The sequence below is a fragment of the Neoarius graeffei genome, chromosome 18, assembly GCF_027579695.1.
Source record: "Neoarius graeffei isolate fNeoGra1 chromosome 18, fNeoGra1.pri, whole genome shotgun sequence".
NCBI lineage: Eukaryota > Metazoa > Chordata > Actinopteri > Siluriformes > Ariidae > Neoarius > Neoarius graeffei.
This window is the reverse complement of record NC_083586.1, coordinates 35,276,165-35,297,947: the sequence shown is the minus strand read 5'-3', so window position 1 is coordinate 35,297,947 and position 21,783 is coordinate 35,276,165. Positions and strand designations below refer to the sequence as shown.

The window sequence follows — 21,783 nt, the reverse complement described above, 5'->3', positions numbered from 1 at the left end:
GGCCACCGTGCGCAAGCCTCCACTTTCCTACGGCTCTTATTCATGCTTAGCATGCAACGCTTGAAAAGCACCAGGTTTCAACAGCATTGGTGAGCCTTTTACCCTCCCACCTCTGCTTTCCTACAAACCCCCACACACATCAACTTTTATTCAGGAATTCAAGGGTGATTAAATCAGGAAAGAGATGAGCATTAAAAAAAAAAAAAAAAGATGCGAACTCAAGCTACTGGAAACATAGGTGCGGTAATCTGGACACACAATATAACTTCTGGTAAGTTATCAGAAGGTCTCTTGTGAAAAGGAGCTTGATGATAAGAAACGGTTTCATTTTGACGACTATATAACCTGGGTGCGATTTGCTGGGGGGGGATGGTGGGGATCATCCCCCCCCTTCTGGTTTTTATCTCTGCTGAAAAAAAATCCTCAGGGACAACCCCGTCAATAAAACAAACAAACCAAAAAAAAAAAAAGTTGACATGACAGGCATGTTGTGACAGTTTTCTATGGTCTACATTGCACTCACTTTCAAAATGACCCGAAGTGGCAGCTTTGATGTTCACGAACGTCCCCAGCAAATAGATACGTTGTAGATAATAACAATATCTTTGCGTTCTATCGCAGGGATGCAAACAGCGCGCCTTTTGGCGGATGCCGCCTTTTTCACGGCTGAATCGTGCACATCCGATTTTTTTTTTTAAGGGGGGGCGTCGGAGTGTCTGATTATAATTTCAAAGTAAATTCTGTATTAAAATTACTAAATAAGCAAATCCGTTACAGTCCATGAAACAGGAAGTATAAGGATGAGAAAAAAACAGTTTAAATCGGAAAGCTGCGCACAATGTGAACTGCGCCATCAGAGCAAACTGTTCATTTAGTATTCATGTATTTTAGTGATTTTCGAGTCACTGTCCATTTAATCCGGAGGGAGAGAAACATCACAGCAACGCGACAAGCAATGCGAACTTTGTTGTGTTAGCGTTCGTGTATTTAGTCAGAGAGATAGGAAGATGAATTTACTATCTCTGGTTTAGTGTTTGTTTTCATTTAGTGTTATTCATTTGATATCATCAGATGTTATTGAGCTGTTAGCCTTTTGTTACCTTAATTTTGTGACGTTTCATGATTAAAAAAAAAAAAAAAAACATCCCCCATTCTGGTTTTTTGACAAATCGCACCTTGTATATAACCATCACAAAACCTCAGCACAGTGCAGTGACGACAGCAGGAAAGCCGACCTCAAAAAATAAATAAATAAATGCTAGTAGCTAGCTAATACTTGTGATTTGTCCTCTCATGGATAAGTAGGGGGAGGAAATAAATAAAAATAGGTAACAAATGTGCGTGTTTGAAACAAATTCTAGCCAAAAAAAAGGCATTGTGTGAAATGTGCGTCCCCTTCTGAATGGGAAGTGTGAGTGCTTGCATGAGCGGAAATACCACTTGATGGCCAGTTATCAGACTGCTAAAATATATGCGCTGATAACAGCCCAAGGTTTTGCTTTTAAAACGAGAAGAGTTTCCCGGTTCCTCCTTCGGAGAGCGTCACCGCAGGCTCAGAGTCAGGTGAACCCCTTGCTGGGACACACTGTGGGTCCATATGGCCCTGCCTAGTATTAGACTGCATTAGACAGCTTGCACTAAGAGGATATGTTCATCCACTGCCATCAGAACGCCACAGGCAGACTCCATACTGTGCTTCTGCAGCATCTCGGATTAGAAACGGAATTTGGAGTGGTTTTCATTTTCCTCCAGTTCTTCAAGAATATGGCAGAGCTCTACAGTGAAGGGCGGGGGGAACGATTGGGAAAAGAAAGATGGCCGACTGGCCCGCCTCATTTTATTGTGCGAAATAGATCAGCAAATGAAGAGAATCCTGTGCAAAACCCATTTTTATTTAAAATACACTTAAAAGGAAGTGGAATATCTCTCTGCAGAGAAACACAACTAAGCTGTTCGAAGGCAGCCTGCAGGTGCTTTAGACACAAGCTTGCACCCATTTGCATCATCTCTTAGGGCTCGGCAGAGGCGTCATTAAGGTTGTTAAGTTGGGTCACTTGAGCGAGTCTCTCAGGAGACACGCAGATGTCTGTATAAAGCTGTGTGTAACTCGTACATAACCAGCATTAGCATGACCACTGGCTGCCCGTCTCCTTTAGAACCAACTATACATTTAAAGCTAGACTGCCTTTCAGATTTTTCAAGTGTAGGTCATAAAAAGAATTCCCCCCCCGACTATTTCTGTTTAGTGGACTGAAAGCTACAGAACTCAAATCAGACTTCCAAATTTTATTAGGGTTTTTTTTTTTTTTAAATAGAAAAATTTATGAATTTAGGGCCATGTGGCCCTAAATTCTCCGCGATTCATTTTCCCTGCTTCACCATGATCCGATTCAAGATACCACGTTGTGCATCACATGGTGGGCTTTCCCTGTTCACGCAAGGCATTGTGGGATACAAATTTGAAACAGGAGAGAAAAACGGAGGACGCGAGTGTGCGAATGAAACGTGAAAGACCGACTACAGTAACGGAAAGTGAGAAAAGGCGTTATGTTGAAGGAAACGCAAGACCAAACTAAAATATCGGCGTCAGCGAGCACCTCGGTGTGATCAGCTGTTCGTTTAGAAATAAACGTGCATCACAATGACAATTTCAGAGGGAACTAAATTTCACCGATTTTATGAAATCGAAAGGCCGTCTAGCTTTAACAGTTATTCCACAAAATCGAGTCGTACATGAGCTGATCGGCAACAAGGCGAGTTGGCTATAAGCCATGTACAAATGAGACTGAGTGGAATTCTTTCCACCAAATCTTGCGCTCTGATTGCTCGCGAGCAGTCTGGAATCCTACGATACAGACCCCGGTTACGGACCTTTGGCAACTCGCTCATTCACAACAAAACAAACAAAGTAGCAATTTTTTGTCAAGATTTATTTTCGCATTTCTCAGTATAATAGCATTAATTTTACAGCATGGATAGCGATAACGACAGTGTTCACAGCGAAAGCGAGTTTTACTACCCTGATGAAGACGAAATAAGAGAAAACATTTCAGGAGAAAGCCGAGTAGCAGGTTTGTTCTAAATATAGTTTCCCTTTCGGGCGCTCTCGTTTTCTGTTAGAATTTGGTAAAGAAAAAAAAAATATTTACCAGCTTAAGGTCGGTCCGCATCGTCAAATACCATGACCTCTGCCTTGAAAATACTGACCTCGGCCCAGAGGCCTCGCTATTTCACAATACGGACCTCCCAGCTGGCAAATAATTTTATTTTTTTCGCGGTCCAGTTTCCATCAAATCCTGCGCTCTGATTGGCTGGCGAGCGGGTCCGTATCAGTTACGGACCTCTGGTGACTCGCTCGTTCACAACAAACATCGTAGCAATTTTTGTCAACGTTTATTTTCGCATTTCTCAGGAGAATAGCATTAATTTTACAGCATGGATAGTGATGACAGTCTTCACAGTGAAAGAGTTTTACTACCCTGAGGAAGAAGAAATAAAACATTTCAGGAGAAAGCTAAAAACCCGTAACTGTTGCTAACGCCGAGCAAAAACATGGCTGAATCCTGAATGACTCAGTTTTGTATAAATAGGGGACTACATAGGCGGTAAAATGTAGTTTTTTTTTTTCCTGCCATGGAAGTGCACTTGTATACCGAGGAGGAAGTAATTTGCATTACAGCCGTGAATGAGGATTCAAAATGGCGGCTCGCCTCGGTTTTCCCTTTCGGGCGCTCTCGCTTTCTGTTAGAATTTGGTAAAGAAAAAATATATTATTTACCAGCTTAAGGTCGGTCCGTATGGTGAAATACCGTGACCTCGGCCTTGAATACCAACCTCGGCCCAGAGGGCCTCGCTCAGTACTTTCAAGACCTCGGTCACGGTATTTCACGATACGGACCTCCCAGCTGGTAAATAACATGCATCTCCACATTCACTGGATTGAGAAAACACAGTATTTTTTTTTTTTTTAGCAAATTCAATAAGTGAAAACTTTAAACAAAGCATCCAACAAAAATAACTTCAGCTTAGAATGTAAACAAACTGGCAAAATGACAGTAGCAATTTATGAAAAATTTAATAGTTCTTGAAAAAAATGTTTTGTTTTGTTTTTTAAATTGCATGTTCTTACCATCAAAATGCTTTCATTCCATATTTTGTTGGGGTTTTTTTTTGGTACTTTTTGGGGGTTCCGTTTTCGAGTTTTTATTTCGTCCCAGGTTGGTTCGGCAACACACGCCGCCATTTTGTTTTTCCTCTACTCGCAGTATATGAGCTGATAGCCTAGTAGTAGAGCAGCCAATCAGAGCACGCGATTGCTCATATCCAGTGAACGTTGATAGAATAAGACCATTATTCCACTCAATCTTGTCGCACATGGCTTTCAGCTCATGCACGACTTGATTTGGAGGAACAATTCCCGTGCAGGGATTGGCCAAGGATGGCTCACGCGACATAATAGTTCCACCACTGATTAAGCAATGTATCTCAGGACATCAAAAAAAAAAAAAAAAAAAAATGTTTAAATGGACACGGTGCGAGTCAGTCAGTCATGGTATATCCTATGAACTCACGTCACGATTTCAAGCTATACAGCTGACTCAAGGTCATAGCTGTGGCTCTGCGAGCTTTTGTGTGCATCGATGTACGCATCATGATCATGCCTAGTAAGGCAAGCGATAGCATAATACATAGCACATGCACAGGTCAAAGGTCACACCAAACAAACATGGCTGCCTCCAGCAAATTGATATCAAGATTAAGGTGGTGTTTACATTAGACCGTATCCGTCTCGTTTTCGTCGCGGATGCACTGCCCGTTCACATTAAAACGCCGGGAAACGACTCCACAGGCGAAACAACTTGAATCCGCCAGGGCCCACGTATTCAATCCATTACGTATCTGATCTGGTGCTGTGTAAACATTGAGGAACGAGGATACGCTGTGCTGAGCTCTAGCTGACGTCGTCATTGGACAACGTCACTGACATCCACCTTCCTGATTCGCTGGCGTTGGTCATGCCACGTTGGTCATGTGACGCGACTGCTGAAAAACGGCGCGGACTTTCACTTCCTGCTATTTGTCCCGAATCACTGCTCGTGCGCTTCACTCACGCGCTCTGTGAGCTGCGCAGGGCCGGAGTGCGCACCCTCCAGAGGGCACTCGCTGTTCAGGGCGGAGTGATTTGGAGCGCAGGATGCCTGCGGAGCCGAGCGTATCCGTGTATTGGCGTTGCTGTGTGCACCCGAATAGTTTTAAAAACGTTAATCTGATGATCCGCTGATACGGTCTAATGTAAACCCCACCTAACACCTTTAGCTTGGAACTTTTTGACAAGGGATGCAAAATCCACCATACCATGCACTGAGGCTCCAGTTGAAATTATGGATTCTCCAAAGGTGCTCTGCCCCTCAGAGAATCCATAATTTCAACCAGAGACTCTCAGTGCATGGTATATTTGGTGACTAGTTAAGGCTCATCGTAAAAGCACCTTCATACAGCTCTGAACAAAGAAACGTTGTAAAATACTGAAATTAATCCAATGTTTCCAGACATGCAAGATTAGACCAAGCTTGAAAAAGCAGCTCAGATACATAATCTCTGGATTAAAAATGGCTGCAGATGGGCCAACAGCGTATGATGGTGAATAAAGAGAAGGTCGATAGGCTGTGCAGCTTATAGAGAACGCATCTCCAAAGCTTCAGGTCTGCGGTAAAGCCCATTTATCAAATTTGTTTCTCTCTTAAGTGGCCTTGCCTTTCCATTGCCGGTCATACTTATCAAAAAGGGCTACGTTATCCACTGTAATATCTTCTCAGACAAAGGCTGCATTTTTGGATGGCTGATGGCTAATGCAGAAAATCTGCTATTTTATCATCCATCTTGTTTCCAAAGGCCTTGATAGTGGTTGTAATGCACTTAATACCAAGCTGATAGCCAGTTATGGTTCCCACTGGGAAGATATGATTATTGAGGTGGATCAAATGGATTATGATCATCTTAAGTGCTTCAGCATCTGTGTAGCAAACCATACCGTTACAACTGGTAGCAGGGTGCCCTTTGTTCATGTGATTAACGGTTCATTTTAAGCCCAGAACGTAGCCAAGATGTTCATGGTGTTATTTTCGTTCGGTGTAAATATGGCGCCTTAAAAAAAAAAAAATTTCACAAACAAGTAAGCATTGAAGAGAAGCTGGCAGTACTGATGCCACGAGGCTTGAAAATGGCTGCGACAGTAGAATAAGACCTGAGGGTAGACACCATGTCTCAACTACTACACAGACGCTTCAATGGGTGAAAAGAGAAAAATAATTAGGCTTCTTCTCTCGACCCATGGGCTGCCATGTGACTTGCCTGCTTCTACATAGTGCCTGCTATATTTGGCTGGTAGCAGGCCCCGTTCATTAGTTACCATGGGACCAAACAAGTAAACAGTAGCCAAAAAGGTTTGTCTCACACACTTGGGAGCTTGTGGCAAAATGTAGCCCTTACAAAAACAAAAAGCTGGAGAAGCAGATCAGTAATGTGTGCAGCTTTGTCAAGTTCTACCACGGCTTCTTCCAGATAAAAAAAAATAAAAATACCCACACAAGGGGCCTTTAGGGGAGATTCTGAAATGGTGGATAATAATAGAGAAGAATACGGAGAGGAAAAACGGGATGAAAAATGTCCGAGGTGGTTCTTGCCATCGTGCTATATACAGACACTATATAGCTCCGCTCTGGATCTCGCTCCCCTCGAGCTCTAGCGTGGCTCGACTGGACCAGACCCACAATCCCAAAAAAGGAACGAGACAGACATGCATCGTCTCTCTCGGTCCTGGCAGCCTGGCACAGGAATGAGCTTCCATTGGCGGTCTGAACAGCTGAGTCACTGGCTGTCTTCAAACCAAGACTACAGACAGACTAAAAATCTGTTGGTGTTGTTTTCTTGCTGTACTAGTTTCCCTGCAACAGGGTTTTGGCTTGAGGGAATTCTGCTGAAGTCGCTCTGAATAAGGGAAAATGCTGTAAATGTAATACTTGAAAATGTCCAATATTTACACATCATTGGTTCCACTACAAGATCTCTCTTTACGGTTTGTGAAACTTGGTTCAACAAAAGGAGACGCAAGATCAGTGAGAATTCTAGTGTCTGCATCAGTAGCTCCTCCTTGCACGGAGGGGGGACCAAAAAAAAAAAACCCACACAAACACTTGCGTGCCAAAGATCCTGGAGCCTGTGAAAGTTTCAGGGAACAATTATTGTTCCCCCCAAGAAGAAAAAGAGAGTCATGGAGTGTACAGATTGGGAGCGTGTGTACTCTGTGTGACCCTGGACGCTGGCAATAAAACATGGCACAGTGACAGGAGCGGAGACTGGTTGATGGCAGAATTCTCGCCCTCTGTTGGGCATTCCCTACACCGAGCAGAAGTGGGTCGAGCTATTTAAGGCAAGTCGAGCATCTCTGAGTAATGATCCGCCGTGTAACACCAACCCACCTCTGGCACTGTCAATACAGCCGGTTACAGTTTCATTCGTTTGAAGGCGAAATAAAAGCAAATATGGCAGTAGGACAGTGACCGAGCATGGGTACGGAAGTAGGACGGAGAGCCGAGAGGTCAAAGGAAAAGACGGGTCACTAACTTCAGTGGATGGGTGGGCCTGCCAATGAAATTAAATGAAGGAATAGAGGGGGGAGAAAAAAAAAAAAAAAGCCCAGCTGGGATCCAACAAATGATGCAAAGTCTTGTGCTCAAGTCCAAAGAGTACAGTGAAGTCGAGGCCAGAGAGGGAATTAGTTTGACTATATATGGCCATTATATGGTGGAATGGTTCTCGCTTGCTCGCCCTCATACACTGCACATTTCAAGAATTCAGCATCTTTCTTTAGTTTGAGGTCGTTTTAGAAAGGAGGCCACCTGAGGATTTCCATTCTGGCACAGTAATGGAGTGATAAACCTCAACACAGATTTCACAAAGCCCTGCCCAGAAGCTGCTTGTCCTCTACAGGGCTTTAAGTGTTTCAGACAGCATCAGTAACGTCTTAAGGCTACTGTTTATATTTAAAAGCCACCCAACCCCTTCTTATTTCCACACACCAGCAGATCTTTCTCGAGCAAGAGGAGAGGAGGACCAAGTATAGATTAGTACAGAAATTGCACAAACGTTCAGCAGTCAAAGTTCTCGAATTTCAAGATAAACTTATGACAGCCATGTCTAAATGGATTAAAATAAACAAAACATATATGCCATCAAGAAATATTCACGCTTCATGTCTAGAAATGCTGATGTATTAAATCACTGCATCAGATGAAACAGCGACACAAGCAAACCAACCTTTAAAGAGGAACTGAAGTCATTTTTAAACTTGCTTTTTCTCTTAACACGTTATTCAATTACGATTTCGGGTTTATTAAGCTTATATCGTGACTCGTATTGGCATATTATATTACACTCATCAGCCTTTTCGTTTTTTCGCCATGTTGAATCTAGTTCGTTTGGTCCACAGCAGGCGTCGTTTATCCGCGCGATCTTCACGAGGCTTGTGCGAGACTTCGAAAAGTGAAGTGTCGTCGCCATTTTGAAAACCGTTTACACAGCGGCCAGATCGCCATATCATTCCGATTTAGATTAACTTCGAGATTTGCCAGCTTCATCAGTGATGGAGTGTCAGTCCTGCGTGCTGTGGCACGTGCACCTGAAGTGGACTCCAGCACGTGCGCCGTGAACAAGGCGCACCTGAGCTCAATTAAGGAACTGTGTGTTTGCGCCCATTTAAGGACTGTGCTGATGCATTTGCATCACGAAGTATTACGGTACGCATGTACGCGTTACCGAGCCTTTCTACCCGTCGTCTTGATTTCCTTTTTCACGATCCTTGTACCCGTTTCTTGTTCTTGTCCTCGCTTAGTCTTTGATGTACCGTTTGCGCCTCGACCGACCCTTTTGCCTGTACTGTATTCTCGTTTGTGATCTAGCCTGCCGTTTTGGATTGCTTGCCTGTGTATATATATATTGTCTCACAGTATACATATACTGCACTTTATATTTTTTTCTGCATACTTCTGCACATATATCCGCCTTGGATGTTGGAAAGACGACAGGATAAGGGCTAGCCCGTCGCGCTGGTATTTATGTCATTACTGTCGCACAATTAAAACGTGCCAGATCAGGAGGCTGGTGGGTTTTCAAAAATAATAAAATGCATGCATGTATTTTTGTGATAAATACATATTATACTGAGCGCGTTTCCCACATAATCCTCACCAAGGTTTCGGACAGCACTACAAAATGGCGTCCCCACTATACGGTGAGTAGAGAGCGATCCTGGACACAGGGAAAACATCCAGCTTGATTACGTCAGCATTCGAAAGAGGGCGCGCGCGTCTTGACGTCAGTAGATGTCGGTCACTTTGATTTCCGCTGTACGTTTTACTTCCGTCCTACGATGTCTCGCACAGGTCTCAGCGAATTTCGTTTACGGCCATTGCTCTGACATATGGACTGATATATTACAGAGCATAATTCAAAACCCTCAACTTGTTATAGCAGTGACAAAATGCATTCCGATATTTAATAAAATGATCGTATTTTGAGAATTAAAAAAAAAAAAAATTGCTTTCAGTTCCCCTTTAAAATATCATCAGCTGCACATTATGCTAAAGCAAAAGAGACATGGCTTCAGATAGACAGTACACAATTAGCTTGCTCACAAAAAGGCTTCGATTTCAACATTTCTTAATCCCCTTAAACAAAAACCCAGCAAGATGCAGTTCAAGAACTGCATCAGTTTGGCAGCATTTGCACTCAGACAACCCACTGCATAAAAAACAGTGACACTTCCTCTTTATTCACTGTGACAAACCACCATAGACGATGTACCGTATGACCCCTCACACACACACACACACACACACACACACACACCCCTAAGGCGCACAGACTTGGCGAGTCTGCAGAAGAAAAATTGGAGAACCATCCAAAAAAAAAAAAAAATCTGTGAAGGAGTCTATAACTGGACTCCATAACAAATATTCCACAAAGCCAATATCAGAAACAGGTTTTAGGAGAAAAGGAAGTGAAGGATGAACGCAAACAATTGTCTGATGACACGTTTTGTGGATTGCGATACCGTTGTAACAGTCCCGTAATTAACATCCGATCACGTGTAGAAGGCAAGCTTGGATACATGTTAAACAAAAACTGTTTGCAGTTCTTCATTCCAGCCAGACCCACACAGGCGGGCTTCAGCTTCTCCCTCAACATGTGACTTCTTGTTGGACACTGGCTTGTTTGTCGGTTGATCAGATAACGTTCAGAGACTGAAGTCAGGCGCTGCTGTGGCAAAAAAAAAAGGTCAGACAACCTGAGTAAGAGAGCCATCGGTGAGCCTTCACCACACAATATCGGAGGTGCCAACAAGGAAATCCGAGCAGTCAGACTCCGAGAACAAAATTTTACCACAAACTTCCGAGCATACGGTAGATCAGTGCACAAGACTGCCACCCATGTGCGCGCCAAACAAACAAACAAGAGCAGCTCCACTACCAGAGGCCATAGTCCCGCAGTCTTCATTTCATTAGCTCACAAGACCCGAGAGAGAAAAAGAGTCCGAGGTGTGAATCCTGGCAATACCAGTCATCCACAGAGCCAAGGGAGCCAAACTGGCCGTGTCTGCCGAGTGGGAGGGAAGGCATATCCCTCGTCAATCACTGACATCTGAGTTTACGTATGTGGAAGAGGGCAGATAGAGCTTTCTTCAGACTGTTACTTTGGCCTGTGACGCATCTGTGATACGGTTGGGCTAGCTTCGTGCGTCTCAGAGGAAGCACGGTTTTGTCGACACCCTGCCCAGATGGTAGCGGTCACATGACGGGGAGGTAGTTGATGGGGGTGGGACACCTCTACAAGATTCAGGATGCTGCTGGCTAGTCAATTAGCTCCCTTACTGTCTGAATCAGCACTTATAAGGGGAAGCCATGGTGTATTGGTTAGAGAAGCAGCCTTAGGACCAAAAGGTTGCTGGTTCGATTCCTGAGACCAGCCCTTGAGCAAGGCACCCAACCCTCAACTGCTCCCCAGGTACGTTGTATGTCGCTCTGGATAAGAGCACCTGCTAAATGACATTAAATTTAATGAACGACACTATAAAAAGTCCTGTTGTCTTCAGTAATTTTCGTCACACTTGTGTTCATAAGTTTGTATCCCCTTGGTTTCTTTAAAAAACACCCCACATTTTTGTTCTATTTAAAAAAGGACATTCAATTTACTGATATCAATTATTAATCTCAAAGAGATGATTCCAAATGTGGCTGTTGAACTAAAAATATAATATTTAAAAAAAAAAAACCTCAGTCTGTGTGTTGTACCAACACTGGAGTGGTGTCTCGGTGCTTTTTTTTTTTTAATGAAAAGAGCCACACTCGTTCCATCTCCCCGTGAAAAGAGAAGCAGTCTAAACAGCCCACAGAAAACCAAACAAAACCACCTTTGTAATAAAGCAGTTAGGGCTCTTAGTGACACAACGACAGCTGCTGCCTTCAGCGTTCGACCCGGCCTGCTCATTCGTCATTCTGCTAAACAAGACATGCAAACTGGCCAATCGGAGGGCTCGATACAAAAACAGAGCGATTGTACATGCAGCGCACACACTGTTGGGGGGGAAAAAGACAAGGCATTTAGTTGGGGCAGTCCACATGGCAGTGTATCAAAGGTTTGAATATTCAACAGCAAATCGGCCAAAGAGCACCACTGAGCAAAATGTTACGGAGGAAACGCCAAGCACGTTATGAGCTGACCACATCTCCTCATGGAATAAATATGCACGCTGAAGCCTTTCAGAAAACATCCCGACTACAGAACCCTCATCTCTGCCTACGTCAGACAAATACAAGCTGATTTTGTTCTCTGGACTCGTGTATTGTTCACCAGCAACAAGGCTTTATCACTAGTAATGAATTGTACAACAGGGACGCATTTAAAATAAAACGCCCTCGAAAAGTTAATGATTTCAGTGAACTCTGGGACTAAAAAATTGCTGCATCCTAATTTGAAAGGAGGGTTGATTTAACAAATAAATAAAACCTATACATGCCACAGGTATACAGCATGTTGTCATTTCTATAGGAATAATATAGCAAGCCAATCCAACTCAATGAACGCGCTTACAAAACACGTTAACCTTGAAAAACGTTTCAGGCCTCATCCAGCGATGGTGAAACTTCCTGTAAGGAGACGTTTACGCTGCATTTATGGAAGGAGAGTCTCCCGTGTCAGCGCTTTGTTTTCTGACACAAGGTCTTGGTTGGTGTTATTAAAACAAAGATAAGGTGGTGAGGGAACAACTGGCCACAGCTGTTCTAAAGCAAGTGACGACAAAAAAAAAAAAAAAAAAACCCATGTAGCCATAAGTGGATAAAAATTACACATCATTTGTTTATTAAATTAAAAATCATGATCCTTGGTGAAGTGCTGTGATGGGGGGGGGGGGGACTTTGGATTGTAGTGTTATGTGGAAAAATAGTCAACTTAACAAAACCGTCATCTGGGAACAGTAACCTGGTTTCCGCTGCAGTTTTGCACAAAAGTTTTTGTTCGTTTTACGTTGACATAATTGCGAATGGTCCATGTTTCCACTGAGCGATGTGCGATTAAAGCTGGGTTTTCGCCTCTCGCGACGGTCATTCCAATTAAACATGGCGACAGAGCTCCATGACCCAACGTCTTGGCACAGTGGTTTTCATCGGTTTTGTTCCTCTTCAGGTCATGTCATGTGACTTACGGTAAATGCGCGCACACAAAAAAAAGTGTTCCCATTTCAATTTTGTGAAATATTGCTTTGTTGGATCATCTGAAAAACCACCCCATGCAAGCACAACATTTGTTCCTCACTATTTGAGAAGGGTTTTATTTATTTATTTATTTTTTCAATGAAATTTGTGTTTCTATTAATTGATTCTTTTCCAAAAACAGCACACTCCATGTTTTGGTAGCGCATGCATACTTTTTATATATCCGCAAAAACAAACAAGTTTACATGCGAGTGTGTGTAAACATCAGACTTAAAGCTAGCATGTTTTATTTAAAAAAAAAAAATTTATCTTCATGAAAATATTCCAGCCCTTTCCCAAACTTCAGGGGTTTTTTTTAACGTTCAGTTTTCTTTCAAAACCTTAGAACACATTAACTATCTTGTGAAAAGAGCAACATAACGTGATAAGCCTTAACCTGAACCTTTGTTTGCTCAGGAAATAAAGGATGTGCCTAAAGACAGCACGTTTACCGTCCTGAGCCTGACTTTAACAACATCCACACATTTTACACACAACAGATTCAAAAAAACAAGCAAAAAAAAAAGCCCAGAAACAAGTGGCCTAAAATATAATGCTTGACCGAGCATAAAGGAAAGAAATCACCGCTGTTAAACTCGGGTTTAAATGTACTGAACATGCACGAGTGCACAGTTGACTGGCTTTAAACACAGAAATAAACATGTGGATTGTGTAGTGAACACTTGCTCTGTAGTTTGATGAATATGCATGAGTGGATTTCAGTGTGGCAGCGCGCGCACACACACGCACCAAAGAAATCAGAGTGCAACTGTTAGCAGTTACACAGGACTATTATTCACACTTTGCATAATGTATTAAAACTGAAGTTAATTGCTTTCAAAATGCCGTTATAATTATAGAAAAACAAAAATCAGCAAAAGGAACAAAACCGTGCGGTTTTGTTTTGGCAACCATTGAAATAACCCATTACTCAAACAACCAGATCTCATCATTTCCCTCTGATGTTCTTAAACATTTGGCAATGAGGAACTCATTTAAGAGGTTTAAAGGTTTATGAAACCATCAGCGATGCATACATTTTTTAAATAAACTTCCCAAATAGTAAGCACAATACAAATTGTATCCTATTACATTTATTAATATCCCAGGACTGCAGAGTTCATGAATCTGATTGGTCGGAAGGTGTTCATTAAATTACTCGAACAGCACAGCACAGACTGTAGTGCCAGCTGTAATTCAGTCATAATTAAAGGGGGGGGTGGGAGGTATTTAATTACGAAAACGTAGCATCCTGGAAACAGTCAATTTTTCTGGAAGGAGACGCTTATTGAACGTTTATAGGAGGAGTCTCAAGTGTCAGCGCTTTGCACAAGTAAAGGTTTTCCATCATGGGAAAGTCTTCAGGACAAAGGACATTCCAGAAAGCTGATAAGCCGAGTTTTTATTCGCTTCAACTTCGAGAAAGCAACAGATGGGGAGGGGGCTGGCAAGGGAACGACTGTTTAGGCAGTTGCATAAGATAACATTTATCGCACAAGATAAGCACCAACAGGAATTAACTTTCACGTTTATCTGACAACCTTAAATGAACGAACGAGGTGGGGCTTGTTAAATCAAGAACTCCTTCACACCGCCATGTTGTGGGTCACATCCAATCCGAAAGCATTACACCACTGTTGCGTTTTATTCTTCACTGCTATCCATCCATCAGCTACAGCACTTATCCTACTGAGGGTCGTGGGGGAGTTGGAGCCAATCCCAGCTGACAGCGGTTCACCTTGGACAGGTCACCAGTCTATCGCAGGGCTAACACACAGAATCCCTCACACACACACGGGCAATTTAGAGTAGCCAGCTGACCTCATCTGTACGTCTTCAGACTGTGGGAGGAAATGCACACAGACGTGAGCTGAATATGCAAACGCGACACAGAAAGGCTCCAGTTGGCCAGCAGGTTCGAACCCAGATCCATCTTGCTGTGATGCTTGTTGGAGCAATTCAGTTCAAGGTGACTTTAGATTTGTGCATCAGTGTAACGACCATCATCCATTCAATGGTAATAGTCACGTGACTACTTGCAGTCACGTGACCGGAAAGTACACAGCCGCCATCTTGTCGGTAAAAAACACAGCTGAATACTGCTGCACTCATGTACAAAATGGATAAATTTCAACCGACGGACTACACGGCTCATTTTTCTAATGAACAGATAACTAGATATGTCTAAAATAAAATGACCTACAGATTAGCGACCCTTATCGATTACCAGACGGAGTTTTCACGACCGTGTCAGTGGATATTGAACTGCCAGAGGTGGAATACCCAGATGTGTATAATTACCTCATCAACTTTCCCTCGCTGTTCAGCGGTGAAGCACTGCGTGCTTATAAATCTCTGGACAGTTATCTTTACAGAAATTCAGGATTTGTCAGCGACTCAGATGTGGCATCTTGTAAACAAGAAAATAACAACCCTCATTGGACGGGTAAGTCACTTAAGTATTACTAGTACTGATACTAGATATATCAGTAGTATCTAGTATAGCACTGACCAGCCGATTATAGAATAGAATAAGGTAATTCCAGCTGCAATTCCAAATCGTCCGTCTTGTTTACCATGGATCTGGCGTTGGAGAGATAGAGGCTTGGCAGTGGAGATTTGAGTGGCTGTTTTCTGAGCTTAGTCAACAGGCCGACTCTGCCTGCAGCCTCGCTTTTGCTTCCTCTCCCGACGCCGCCTCCTTCGCCTGCCAGACCCGATAACAATCCACGGAGACCACGCTGGTCTCGCTATCTCGTCCGGAATGTTGTGCATGCGATGGAAATCGCTACAAACCGTCATTTTCTGCTGGAAACCAATGTCCAGCAAGTCCATACGGTTGTAGTGGATATTGAAGTCCGGTACAGATGAACAACACGCAAAAATACACACAAAAAACATAAAAAACGTGCACAGGTAGGGAGAGCTTGTAGCTGCAGCCATTGTAGTAGAATTGTATATAGTAGGGTTTTCCAGAAGAAAAGGTAGAAGTAGAAGCAGAAGGCGGAAATATGGCGTTTGACCGACAAGATGGCGTCTGTTACAATCTGGATCGGCTGTGACGTCACATGCAAGATCTCTATAGCAAATGATCTGCAAAGTCAGCAGGTCACTTTAAAGCTGTTTCCATTTCCGGTTGAGAGTACGTTGTGCGCATTCTGGCTTCTGCTTCTCACCAGGGCTTTTTGTTTTATTTTCTCTCCCTTTTATTTTTCGGTGCGTGTGTGTAGTTTGATGTTTGAGCGTTTTTGTCCGCCGGTTGCGGTGCATCTCCAGACCCAGTTTTGGGCATCGGTTTCCTCCAGGCCTTGACTCGCCATAGGTGATACCTGTGCTTGTAGCCATGGACTGCAGCGAGCTCGTGGCTCATTTTAATATCGTGGTTGTCCAGCACTCTGTGCAGCAGCACTTTACTGTTTGACGTGATGTTCAAAGCGATGTTGCTCGGTGGCGTCGTGGCGGCTGAGCACACGCTTTGGGACATACCAGCACTCTGCGTAGCGGTGTGTCTGTGCTTGCTTTGTGGATCCATGCCGTGGCGTTCCGAGTTATGTTGCCTGGCGGCAGCGTGGGACTGTACTTGCTACACCATTAGAATGACATCCTGACCTCTATTTAGTGAATTTTCCACCATAATTGCAAAGCGACCTTGGGTTTTGAGAAAGGCGCTATATAAATTGAATTTAAGCCAGTATCTCACTGGGCTGCGACAGCCTGCGACTAGTTGGAGACAACAATTGCGATAAAATATGTGAATTAGCGACAATTTTCACTCGGAATCACACTGAATTGAGATTTGCATATTTTACCGCAATTGTTGGGTCTCCAACTAGTCGCAGGAAGCCTCACGGAAACTGACTTGAGAAGGGTTCGCGACGGCTTTGCGACGCATTTGCGGCTATTTTGAGAGAAATCGTGTCGCGCTAATTTTTTTGAACACGTTCGAAATTTCAGCGACGTAGGAGTGACACTTTGCGACTCGTGCGAGGAAATTGAGAAGCCTCGCGAAGGTTTCGAGACACTTTTGAAACTCTGTCGCGAATGACGTTCGCAATTTGTCACAACCCAGTGATACCCCTTTTCCACCAAATCAGTTCCAGGGCTGGTTCGGGGCCAGTGCTAGTGCTGGTTCACAACTCGTTCAACTTGCGAGCCAGCTGAGAACCAGTTTGCTTTTCCATAGCTCGCGGTGCTAAGGGAAGCCACGTCATTACGTCACTGTATACGTCAGTTACGTCGCTACGTTTGCATAAACCTTGGCGCGAACATCGAAGCAAAAACACCACGGAAGAAGCAGCAGCAACAACAATAATAATAATGGATGACTTCGCGTTTGTACAGCTGCTGCTTCTCGTCGCTTAAAAAATGGCGATCTTTCACAGTCTTATTGTTGTTGGTCTTAACAACTCCGCCCCCCTGCTGACGTAAGCGGTTCTTTCCTCTGGCCCAGCAGAGAGTTGGTGCTAGCCTGGAACTGGTTTTTCTGGCCCCAGAGCCAGTTCTTTGTCAGTGGAAACAGAAAACCCGGTTCCAAACTAAGCACTGGCCCCGAACCAGCCCTGGAACTCATCTCATCTCATTATCTGTAGTCACTTTATCCTGTTCTACAGGGTCGCAGGCAAGCTGGAGCCTATCCCAGCTGACTACGGGCGAGAGGCGGGGTACACCCTGGACAAGTCGCCAGGTCATCACAGGGCTGACACATAGACACAGACAACCATTCACACTCACATTCACACCTACGCTCAATTTAGAGTCACCAGTTAACCTAACCTGCATGTCTTTGGACTGTGGGGGAAACCGGAGCACCCGGAGGAAACCCACGCGGACACGGGGAGAACATGCAAACTCCACACAGAAAGGCCCTCGCCGGCCCCGGGGCTCGAACCCAGGACCTTCTTGCCTTCTTGTGAGGCGACAGCGCTAACCACTACACCACCGTGCCGCCGCCCTGGAACTGCTTTGGTGGAAAAGGGGCATGAGATACTACCCTTAAGGCCTCTGCATGCTCTTGCGACAAGGCTTTCGCAGACAGCTTTTCGCAGACAGTTGTAATTTATCGTTGAGCGGGGAGTAATAGGCGTGCGCGATGTTATTCACCGCCACAACACAAGGGGGCGCGAAGTCGCTAGGAGTAGTTGGTGGGTGTGGTCACTTCCTCACTTCCTCGATCAACCGCTCTTCGTGCTGCTCCATCTTCGCTCGTGTTTTTAAAAATGGCGGTCGTGAAAACAAACCAAACCGGGAAAGTAGGGAAGCGGAAGTGCGTGTACAGCGGATGTAGAGTGGACCAATCAGAGCCCTCTTGTCTGCGAGGCTTCTGCGGTGGTCACAATTTTTGGGAGGTGCGCGCAGAGCGTCTGCGAAGGTGGGGGGGCTGCGCAGACGCCATCTGCGAGGACTGGGTTGTCAGCATAAATTGGCCTTTAGAGTATAAAGCTACAGCCTGCTTCATTAAATAGGATGCAAATTAGCCTACTAAAAACTGACGTCACTTCCTGCATTTTACTCCCCGAGCACGCGACAGAGTAGAGTCCTGAAATATTTATTTTTCTATAATTAACGGCACAATAAAGGTCACAACCCAAGGCAGACTGGACAAACTTCCTTTTTCCTTGCGCCTGCAAAAGCGGAAGTGGCGTCATCTGCCATGCACAGAACAGAACAGAGAGATGGAGAGCGTTTGAGAGGCTGATCACTTCCCTCCTTCACACAACAGGGGGGAAAGGAGAAAAAAAAGAAAAAAAAGAGTTACATTATTATTATTAGCGGTAAAGTAAGTGAGGAATAAAAGGCTCGCTTGCAACAGAGTAACACAGCAAAGCTGCGTCCAGGTCTGTGTAAGGACCAGAGGAGGAGGAGGAAGAAATAATCTCCATCTGGAGACAAAGACAAAAAGCCAGACGGCGCGTTACATTGCGATCCAGTCCCGAACAGCACTGAAAGTGAGCTGAGCTGGATCGCAAAACGCAACGGGACCTGAGCACACCGATCAAACACGCCTTTTGTCTACAGCAGAGTCAACTCCACCCTAAAATAACCGCTTTACATGGCAGATACAGCTCCAGGTCACCAAACAAGCGTCAGTAAAGAGTAAATAAAGAACCTAACCTTGTACACTTGTCCATATGTGCCATTTCCGACCACTTCCACTAATTCAAAGATCCCAGCAGGGTCCTAAAGAAGAAAAATCACAAAATATACATGTCTGTGTCTAACAGTGAAAAAACAGCACAAGTTTAAGAAGGAAGAAAAAAAAAAAAGCAGCAGCTGTTGCTCTCTGGGCTTCATTTAAAAAAAAAAAAACACACACAAGGGGTTTCAAACAAACAAAGGGGAACGAAATGAGCTCAAGCCCAGAACACTGAAAATAAAGGTTTGGTTAGTCCAGGACTCAGTGCGTGTTATGCAGAAAAGCTACAAGAGAAGAAAGAAACCCAGATTGTTCAGGGTTTCAAATAATTCCTACAGGAGTGAAAGTGTCAGTAGGTTCACTCCATTACCCACCCGTAATGAAGACAGGTCTATATCGACTAGACTTTTAGCCGGAGAATCGTTCGCCATCTTCTCAATAATAAATACAATGTATCTTCTTCACTCTGAAGCAGCCCTGCACATCAGTCAGCACTTGGACATCAGTAGGAAGTCTTTTCTCATTTAAAATAATAATAATAATAATAATAATAATAATACTGCCACGACAAAGCAAACGGCTGACTCCACAGCCGCTGAGATTAAAACACACACACACGGGTTAGTCCATGTTGAGGTGGCAGAGTGATTGTGCATGAAACACAAACACAGGAAGCCGGTCCGCTGATTCACACTGAGAGAAGAGAAGAGAAGGGCAGGGCTTAGTCAACACAACGCCACCGGGAACTACAAGAAATCACTCACTAAACAATCCCAGGTTTGACTGACTGACCGACCAGAACACAGAACCGGCAAAACAAAAATCATTCCACTCCTAACGCCAATAACAACGAAATACGCGCTCTGAGCCACGCGCGCACACGTGCGCCCTGGCTAATCGAAATTAAATATGGGTGGTCGGAATGAAAGGGCGTGGCCAAAGGAAACAATCGGATTTACAGTTTAGCTCCAGTGTGTTTAATTTATGAACACTTTAACACTGCCTTGTTAGAAACGTATAATTAAATAATATTGGCTGGCTTTGAATGCAAGATGAGTTCGATATCATGCTAGCTGAATGGAATATATCTGATATACCATGAGAAAAAGACATCCATCCATCATCTGCAACAGCTTAGCCTGTCCTACAGGGTCGCCCCGTGGCCGGCGAGGGCCTTTCTGTGTGGAGTTTGCATGTCCTCCCCGTGGGTTTCCTCCGGGTGCTCCGGTTTCCCCCACAGTCCAAAGACATGCAGGTTAGGTTAACTCAAAGTCTCATCTCATCTCATTATCTCTAGCCGCTTGATCCTTCTACAGGGTCGCAGGCAAGCTGGAGCCTATCCCAGCTGACTACGGGCGAAAGGCGGGGTACACCCTGGACAAGTCGCCAGGTCATCACAGGGCTGACACATAGACACAGACAACCATTCACACTCACATTCACACCTACGGTCAATTTAGAGTCACCAGTTAACCTAACCTGCATGTCTTTGGACTGTGGGGGAAACCGGAGCACCCGGAGGAAACCCACGCGGACACGGGGAGAACATGCAAACTCCACACAGAAAGGCCCTCGCCGGCCCCGGGGCTCGAACCCAGGACCTTCTTGCTGTGAGGCGACAGCGCTAACCACTACACCATCGTGCCGCCCTAACTCAAAGTCAAAAAAGTCAAAGTCCTTCCCACGCCTTAAGGCCAATTTATGCTGACAACCCAGTCCTCGCAGATAGCGTCGCAGACAGTGTCTGCGTAGCCCCCCCACCTTCGCAGACGCTCTGCGCACACCTCCCAAAAATTGTGACCACCGCAGAAGCCTCGCAGACAGTGTCGCAGACAAGAGGGCTCTGATTGGTCCACTCTACATCCGCTGTACACGCACTTCCGCTTCCCTACTTTCCCGGTTTGGTTTGTTTTCACGACCGGCATTTTTAAAAACACGAGCAAAGATGGAGCAGCATGAAGAGCGGTTGATTGAGGAAGTACGTACATCTATACGACTCCAGTTCTAGTCATTATAAAAAATAAAAAAAAAGTTCTAGTCATTATAAGTAACCGGAGGATAAACACTCCACTAACCACACCCACCAACTACTCCTAGCGACTTCGCGCCCCCTTGCGTTGTGCCGGTGAATAACATCGCGCACGCCTATTACTCCCCGCTCAATGATAAATTACAACTGTCTGCGAAAAGCTATCTGCGAAAGCCTTGTCGCAAGAGCATGCAGAGGCCTTTACAGTACCTGGTATTCCTAGGCAGTCTCCCACTCAAGTACTAACCAGGCCCAACCTGTATGTGGCGCATCGGGCGGCGCCGATCTCCGTTTCCATAGCCCTCGGCCTCTCGCCTATTACATAGCTAGGGTTACAGTGGGCGGCTAGTCCTCTGGTAACCACGAGAGTTTAACTCCCCATGCACATCTGTATTGCAGCGTGCCTTGTCAGATGGCGGTAGGTACCATTTTTATGATGGTCTTTGGTATGACCCGACCGTGAATAGAACTCACGATCTCCCGATCGAGAGGCGGACACGCTACCACTAGGCCACTAGTCAGTGTTAGGTTAACTGGTGACTCTAAATTGACCCTAGGTGTGAATTAGCCTGGGCCCGCCCATCCTAAGCATGACGCAACATGAGGGCCTGTTGCGAGCTTAAGGCCTCTGCATGCTCTTGCGACAAGGCTTTCGCAGACAGCTTTTCGCAGACAGTTGTAATTTATCGTTGAGCGGGGAGTAATAGGCGTGCGCGATGTTATTCACCGCTACAACGCAAGGGGGCGCGAAGTCGCGAAATCGCTAGGAGTAGTTGGTGGGTGTGGTTAGTGGAGTGTTTATCCTCCGGTTA

At 44.7% G+C, this 21,783-nt stretch overlaps 1 protein-coding gene across 4 annotated transcripts in view; it reads right to left on the bottom strand.

Moving 5' to 3' along the window:
- LOC132866146 (mitogen-activated protein kinase kinase kinase kinase 4-like) overlaps positions 1–19,854 on the bottom strand; it is a 139,484-nt gene extending 119,630 nt beyond the window's left edge. For 2 of the 4 annotated variants that reach the window (XM_060898744.1, XM_060898745.1), the window contains exons 1-2: positions 19,317–19,852; positions 18,921–18,986 (exon numbers count right to left, since the gene is read on the bottom strand). In XM_060898744.1, the coding sequence (XP_060754727.1) occupies positions 18,921–18,986; positions 19,317–19,373 (123 nt within the window). In that variant the 5' untranslated portion in view covers positions 19,374–19,852. Of the gene's footprint in view, positions 1–15,110; positions 15,257–18,920; positions 18,987–19,316 lie in introns of those variants that run through there. The other 2 variants (XM_060898742.1, XM_060898743.1) reach the window with 2 other exon arrangements.
- Between the last annotated feature and the right edge of the window lie 1,929 nt (positions 19,855–21,783).